Source organism: Amblyomma maculatum, chromosome 1 (genome assembly GCF_055883805.1).
Source record: "Amblyomma maculatum isolate TAMU_Amacu chromosome 1, ASM5588380v1, whole genome shotgun sequence".
In the NCBI taxonomy this organism is placed as follows: domain Eukaryota; kingdom Metazoa; phylum Arthropoda; class Arachnida; order Ixodida; family Ixodidae; genus Amblyomma; species Amblyomma maculatum.
The window spans coordinates 209,487,274-209,494,785 of NC_139344.1; the positions used below are offsets into that span (position 1 = coordinate 209,487,274).

The window sequence follows — 7,512 nt, forward strand, 5'->3', positions numbered from 1 at the left end:
ACCCACTCGGTGAAAAGCAAGGTGCTTTTGTACTGCGTGAAACATCTGAAAGTTAAGGACACCAGGTCAAAATTTGCGGAGTGTGCCTTGGCAAGTCGTTTGAAGAATGTACACCTCTTAAGCTAAAAGCATAGAAAAACTGCTTAGTTTCCGGCACCTTCCAGAGCCGCAGTTTCTTCTAGAAGTGTTGCGGCATTTCATTTGCCAAAATTTCGCAGCAGAGATGGAGATTAGTTTGTGGACTGATTTTGTCATTTCAAACTATCTGTATCTATTATAGAGAAAAGGCAATGAAAGCAAGCCTAGTGAGCCATGCAGTTTGGCTGGTAGCTACTGTAAAACGAGAAATTCACACACGCAAAGTGCAGCATTTCGGTCGAACACTGCGACGACCTCTCGGTGGCCACTATGTACACCCTCCAGCTTGGCAATAATGGTGGGAGTGGAAAATGCTTGGGAAGTGTCTCAAAGTGTTTTGCCGAAAGTAACTGCTGGCCAGAAGGTGGCCATCCTTGAGAGGTGAACCTTAACCTCGTGGAGTGAGGAGAGATAAGCCATATCTGAAACTTTCTTTCGTGAAGTTTGAAAACCGGACCTCAACCTCGATGTGGGAGGTTGAGTAAGGTCAAGGCTTTGCACAGTTGCCATAGAATTCTGTAGCGGAACAAATTCCTTTTTAATATGAACAGCTGTCGAAGTATCTATAGACATTTGCCTAAATTTTCAGTGGCAACACAAAACTGCTGCAATCGGAGGAAAGAGTACAGAGGCAAACTCCCACGTCACAAAAGAAAAATTTAATTCATAGCACATGCATAAATTACTAGAACTTTTGGCAACTGCAAAGTAAAATGAGTTGCAAATATATACAGCATAACGGTATGTTATGTTCAAGTGCTTTTCATTCTATGCAAGAGAAAGGTCATTGCCACACATGGCAGCTCTAGGCATAATACATACAGAACAGCCTTGTAATTCATGAGGCCTGCCTCATTCTAACACTGTGAGGCGACACCTAAAAAACAAATCCACAAGGAAACAAAATATTTGAGGCGAGACGTCGAATTTCTTAGCTTGGTACTTCATTTCCATGCACACAGCATAGTGACAACCAGTTATTTTACATTTTGCAAGTAGTAGCTATGCACATGCCATTTTGTTCTTCACAAGTCACTTGTCAGCTTCTTCAACTCCTGCTTGAGCCATGAGATCTATAATGTTCCTTTCCAAATCATCAATACGATGCCCCATTTCATCAAGTGGGCATGTTAAGGAAAGTACACATCAGACACACTATGCCTCTCACTGCATGCATGCATCCCTCATTATGTAGTAGTTCAACACTAAGGTACTAATGGTAGCAAGCGATATAGGACGCAAGTCCTTGGCAAAACTATCACAGCTCCACGTCACTACCAAAATGAGCCCACTCTTGCGCTCAATACGACTTGCAACGCCTAGCAGCAAGGCTGCAGTGCTTCCCGGAAGCACAGTGGAAAGAGCTAGTGAAAATGAAGCGAAAGAATTTTGCTCTTCCATATGTCAATGTCCTCCCCTGCATCGTCTGCTTTTGGCAGCATCAAAGTGTTCCATGCGGTTCAAGCATTACTGCATCACTGGTGCCTGCGTGACAATGTCTGTATGACAACACGTGGTGCAAATCTATCGTGGGCATATCACACCTGCATCTTGCACCCGTGATGTAGCAAGTTTGGGGGCAGGGCAACCTGCGTTTCGCACACGGTGCAATTTAGGGTGTGTAAAGGCTGAATGACGTCACGGCTTTGCACTTTCCAGCTGCATCGAGTGGACAATGCGGGGTATGCAGCAGACAGTCACAGTATTGTCTTTAGATACCATCGTGCGTCCAGAAACTGTTGCAGCCACACGCTCGATGGTTGCATGTCATATTGAGTGCAGTAGTACTATCAGCGTCAAATGAAATGAAAACAGCGGAGTGCATGAAAAAAGGTCCAGCTCAGACAGCCTGCCTTTCATCACCACAGATCGGCGTGCTTTTTCAGTTATCGACTTGCTTCTGTTTTCTTGTTTTGACACTGGAGTGCCGTATTCATTCGTTCCAAAGATGGCGACTTGCGCAGCATGGTTTCACTGACGGTGCCGGCTGTGGCCTGCATCAAGCGAGCACTGTTAGCTCGGTGTTTTAGATCTGACTAAGAGAGATTTTTCTTCGATCCTTGCCAATATCAGCGTCTGGCTGCAATGCTGAAAATAGCACGGAACCACGCTGTGCAAATCACCATCAATGGAAAGAATGAATGTGGCACTCCAATGGGCAGAATAAGAAAACAGAAGCAAAACTACGGAAACCAGATGAGAGCTCTTGTCCCTAATGACTACAGGCATACTGCCTGAGCTGGGCCTTTTTCCCTGCACTTCGCTGTTCGCATTTCATTTTACTCTGATAGTGCATCCCTCCATACCTGTATATTTCAGGTAATTCACTTGTATGACTGTGCTGTAACTTTTTACCGCACATCCATGTCCTGAAAACTTGTACTGTCGACAGTACAAATAAGTAGCATGCAATTACATAGCATAACAATACACTTTGAGCAGTATTTGGCTATGCTGGTACATCTGCAGTGCAAATAAATGCATTCAGGAAGCCTGGTCACACCTTTAACCAGAAACTACAGCATTCAACTTAATGCACAAGAAGCAGCGGCAGATGTCGGTTCCTTAATGCCAACGTTAATGACATGCTTACAGCTCATATTACTCGCACATTGCAGCTAGTGAAAACTGAAGAAGTCTGCAGTTAATGCCGCTAGCAGATTATAAACGACTGACTATCAACAGCAAATGACTGGGACAATGTTTTTAATGTGACAGTGCCTGTCTGAGAATTTCTTTTTTTTCTAATGCTTACTCCTCAAAGCATTTTCCTTATCTTTGTGCAGAAGTATAATCTGCATGAATTCATACTGTCACTGTCTCTAGTTTTGCATTTTTTTTCTTCTAGTTTTTGAAGTGTTGCTGTCTCCTGTCAAGTTTGGTCCTCTCTGTCCATTTCCTTTGCATAAAAACATTCAAATGTCTTTAAACCTTACACTGATTTAAGACTCAACTAAACAAATGCTTGGTACACATGAAACAACTCTGTAGTGTACTTTTAGGTAAAGCTGCTATAAAGAAAGGAGACACATCCCCACCCAGGGCCATAAAAACAGGGTAGTGATAAACACTGCTGTCTTCAAAAAGAAAAAACAGCACCACTATGCCACTGTACTGAGATAACTAGCTTTCAGGTAACCTATGCCAGTGCAATTCTATAAGCAGTGTTCAGGTAACCTTAAATGTAAACAGCAGTGAATTTTGGCCTGCCCTACTGGTGACAGCAAGCCTGATTGCCAAAAATAGTATTACAGTAGAAGGAAGTCACCAACTCAAATTCTACACAAGATGAGTGGTTTAACCTAAAATATTGCTACTTATAAAGCAACGAGCAGGCAATGGAAGGTATGTCCCTTACTATGTCAATCCATCAAGACAGCAGCAGCATGTCTCATGCACTGGTAAGGCACTTGCCACATTTTTCTCTACCTCAGTTTGCTATCAAGAGCCAAAAATTACAGCCAACAAGGCAACTTTGAGTATGCCTTCAGAAGGCTCAAAGTACTCAACCAAAGCTGAATACGAAAACATATCTTAATATAAAGCCAATTCCAGTGCAGCCACCTTGATCATAAATGCCCATAAGAAATCTACTTGCATAGACAAATCAGTGTCTATGCAAGCTTGATGGCTTTGAGGTTACAATATGAAAGCCAACTAATGCAAATGTAGCGCACACAATTTCAGTTCATGGTAGCAAATGTCCACATACGTTCACTGCTACTGCTACTGCCTTGGAGAATAAAATGCCTGCACAGATTGTAACGAACAGTAGCACAAAAAAAGGATATTCCTTGTAAGTATCTGATCAGACATCACTTGAAATTTATCCTGCATTTGCTGAAGCAGAGTCTGCACCTGAAAAAAAAACAACGAAAAAAAAGAGGCATATTTAACCCGATGCACAACAGAGAAACCTGCAAGTGGACTTCGTACTTTGCTCTCAAAGCACAGTCCCTGCAGAAAAGAGAAAACAATTGTGAACACTGCACAATCCCAGAAGTATTTAATTTGCGACCTCGTACTGCGTAACCTAAAAATGGCACTGTCTGCGCGCAGAGGGTGAAGCTTGGTTAACGCATATTACTTTTTCTAGAGCAAAAAGGTGGCCACGCGAGCAGTAGAACGTAAAGAAAGCTTGAAGCAGCGGGTAACAACGGCACACGGCTATTAATGCGATGAACGATGTGCTTACGTATTGTGTCAGATCTTGAATGTTCTTTGGATCCGGTGCATGGTCACCTCCAGGCGTAGTCTTGTTCAGATCGGACTTTGAATCTTGATTTTTGCCAGAAGAGTAACCAGGCTGCTCTGCCATCACTGCATATCAGGATCGTAAATGAAAATCTCCGTGGTACAAGCATCTCATGTATTACGAATACCAATCATATTTTAATGTGCGAAATGATTTGAGGCCAATAAAATCCGCCTGACAGATTTTCACATGACTCGGAAAGGCAAGCACTGCGTTCCACGACGTCTGCGAGCTAAGCAAGTAGGCAATCTAGTTCTGCAGAATTTGCGTGCACTCAAAACAGTAGTCTCCCACCGTCACTGGTACCCGCGTCTCTTTCGCCAGAGTATCACATAGCTCACCGATGTCCTGTGTCGTTGAAAACGGCCGGAAACCTCGTATGAGTAGCTACGTTCGAACAAGCTGTACCAGAGTAAACATTACAGAACGTTCAGAACGCTTCACAACAGCGGCGCGGGCGCAGTTGCTAATGCCAAGCGGCCAAGCCAAGTCAAGACAGCAAAACAACCTATACTATTCTAGTTCACTATACCTATACTCCGTTTCATACATCAAGTGCAACACTACCAAAGCTACCGCTCTTGTTCGCGCTCTCCGCATCCGCGATGAAAAATAGTGCCTGCTCTTGACGAGAGAAAATAATAGTTGCTTTGCCTGCAAGCTTAATACATTTTACATTTGCCATCAACTTCATAAAAAGCACCTTTTTTAGGAAGAAAGTATCGGATTGGGTGAATTTGTATGTTATTTATGTCGTTTTTGTTCGTGCCGCGCTTTCGCTGCCTCGCAACTTGCCAGCTGTGCCACTAGATGGCGCTGGCTGTGCCCTCCGCGCTGCGCATCTCTTTTTGAGAAAATGGTTGGTTGGTGTGCATTTTTTCTATAAGATCCTCTCTGCGAAGATGTCTAGGCATGCGAAGCAAGTTATTGGAAACGTGTATGCTCGGAAAAGAGCCCGTTTCTGCAGGAACCACTCGGCTACAGAACGAGCGCGTAGTTATACGCCTCCTGTTTTTTTTTCTTACCGACTACTTGCGTAGCTTTCGCTGCGTTGCACCTGATGTATGAAACGGAGTATAGCGGTAGGCGCCAAGATTACTAGTATTACTAGTGTACGCGCCCACTGCGTAGTGCGCATCTCGCCTTAGGGATGGCGCCACCGAACAATAAAGTGAGATTCATTAAAGGAATAAAATTACAGAACACATTAAAACCGTCCTTAGAGTTCAGTCACTAACATTATATAACACGGCAGAGTGTGGTCGTTCCGACCACCATGCGTCGGACGTTAACGTTGTTAGTGCCATGTATCCAGTATGCAATTTTCAGTTTCGGTTTCGGTACCGTGTGTTAGTTTTTACCACGGGACCATGGTTTTTACCACTGAAGTTTCAACCATTTCAACGGCCGATAGAGGGTTGCGGTTATGGCCTTATGACTTTCAAAGTTGAGTTTTTATTTTATTTTATTTTATTTCCAGAAACTTCTAAAGGCCGTTGTCAGGAGGGTATTACATACCGGGTGGTATAAAAATCAAACATGAAGATATAAGAAGGAACATCTAACATAAGGAACGGAACAAAAAACAAAACAAGGAACACGCAATAACTGAAGAGGTAACAAGTATCAAAATGTGGCGGAACAACAAAGCATAAAATGAACATAATGACAAAAAATAGTAATAATAAATGGAACCAAAAAAAAAATCTCAAACTCATAACGGTGAGTAAAACATCACATCTATTGTGTGTGAAATACCGTTCTGAAACAACGAGGCGCCACCTTACATGTATCGATTGCTCATTGTAGCGAGCGCATTTTCTATCTCCCAATACTTCAGCATTAACATAACCTCCTCAGCGTTCTAGATCCAGCCGACGTATGTTTTCAGGGGCATCTGCATGCCACACCAGCAAACGCGCTTCCATGCGCAAGGCAAGTTGGCAACCTTGTTAGAAGAATGGGGCTAAATTTTAACATGTGACAGCAGTGACCAAATCAGCGCATTTTGCTCCGGAATAGACGTTCGGCTGTTATCTAAAAGTTTCTCAATCACACAAAGAACACATTTTTATGGCAACATACGAAAGAGATAGGTCTAGAATGAAATTCGCTAACACATCTGATAGGCAAAAATGGCAGATATACACTCTTAGAAAAAAAAAAAAATAAGAAGCTAGTAAGTGCAGCAGTAACTTCAAATAGGTTTTACTACCTTTCTACTGCCGTGGGTGTTACATAAGGGGTGGGGTTCACAAAATGCAGGAATCTACAGTGCTTGAAAAAGTGTTGATGAACATGCTATGGCAGCAATATTGTGGGGAAGACCGTTCCAGTCAGCTGCTGCACGAGCAAAGAAAATGAGTTGGCAAAAACAGTGGCGCGGGCACGTGGACGCAAAACTTGAAGAGAATGACCGATGCGACGGGATCTACGTTGTGGGAGTGCGAAAATGTATGGTTCTTTGTTTTAGTGGCGAATAATATAACTTGTGAAACAAGACAAGACTGGCTATATGACGGCGAGTAGAAAGATTAGATAGACCTGATTGCGATTTTAGAGACGATATGCGCACGTCGTACGAGTATGAGGAGTGAATGAATCGGGTGGCCCTGTTTTGAATAGCTTCGATGGCGTTTGGCAAATATGGTTGATGAGAGTTCCAGATATGGGTGACGCGTTTCTTCTAGAACGTACGGAATTAGAAGAAAACTGCACATCGCTTTCATTTTTTAAAAGTTCGTGAAATGATGTCGCATTCGTTTCAGTTGCAATTGTGGAAGGCAGCCGGTTCCAATCAATAATGGTTTTGGGTATGAATGATTTGGGGGGGGGGGGGGGGGGGGGGGGGCGAAAGTTGAAGTGTGGCATGTGATATGCGTTTAACCTTGAAAGGATGAAACGAGCAGCACGGTTTTGCTGGGATTTGATGTTCTCTTTGATGTCAGCTTGATCTGGGTCCAATATGCCAGAAGCATGCTCAATTTTAGGTCGAATTAATGGAATATAAGGAAGTTTACGCGCGGACGCCGGAACATGTCGAAGGTTACATTTTAAGGTGCTAAGTGAACGGTTAGCAGCTGCTAGGGTTCATTTTAATGATAGTTCTAGGTCAAATC

At 43.2% G+C, this 7,512-nt stretch overlaps 1 protein-coding gene across 1 annotated transcript; it reads right to left on the minus strand.

The window, feature by feature from the left end:
* Positions 1-775: 775 nt before the first annotated feature.
* Positions 776-4,893, minus strand: LOC146205487 (uncharacterized). Its single transcript, XM_084590185.1, has 4 exons — positions 4,735-4,893; positions 4,334-4,458; positions 3,930-3,996; positions 776-1,259 (listed from the first exon to the last, which is right to left on the minus strand). Exons 2-4 carry the CDS (start codon positions 4,454-4,456, stop codon positions 1,171-1,173), a joined length of 279 nt encoding a protein of 92 aa, XP_084446311.1. The 5' UTR covers positions 4,457-4,458; positions 4,735-4,893; the 3' UTR covers positions 776-1,170.
* Positions 4,894-7,512: the final 2,619 nt, after the last annotated feature.

Bases quoted from the DNA above. Each gene is read 5' to 3' on its own strand.
- LOC146205487 (XM_084590185.1), bottom strand. From the start codon at position 4,456: ATGGCAGAGCAGCCTGGTTACTCTTCTGGCAAAAATCAAGATTCAAAG. The intron at 3,997-4,333 runs GTAAGCACATCG...TTTTTTTTTCAG, and splicing joins TTCAAGATCTGACACAATAC to GTGCAGACTCTGCTTCAGCA. The intron at 1,260-3,929 runs ATATCCTTTTTT...TAACATGCCCAC, and splicing joins TGATCAGATACTTACAAGGA to TTGATGAAATGGGGCATCGT.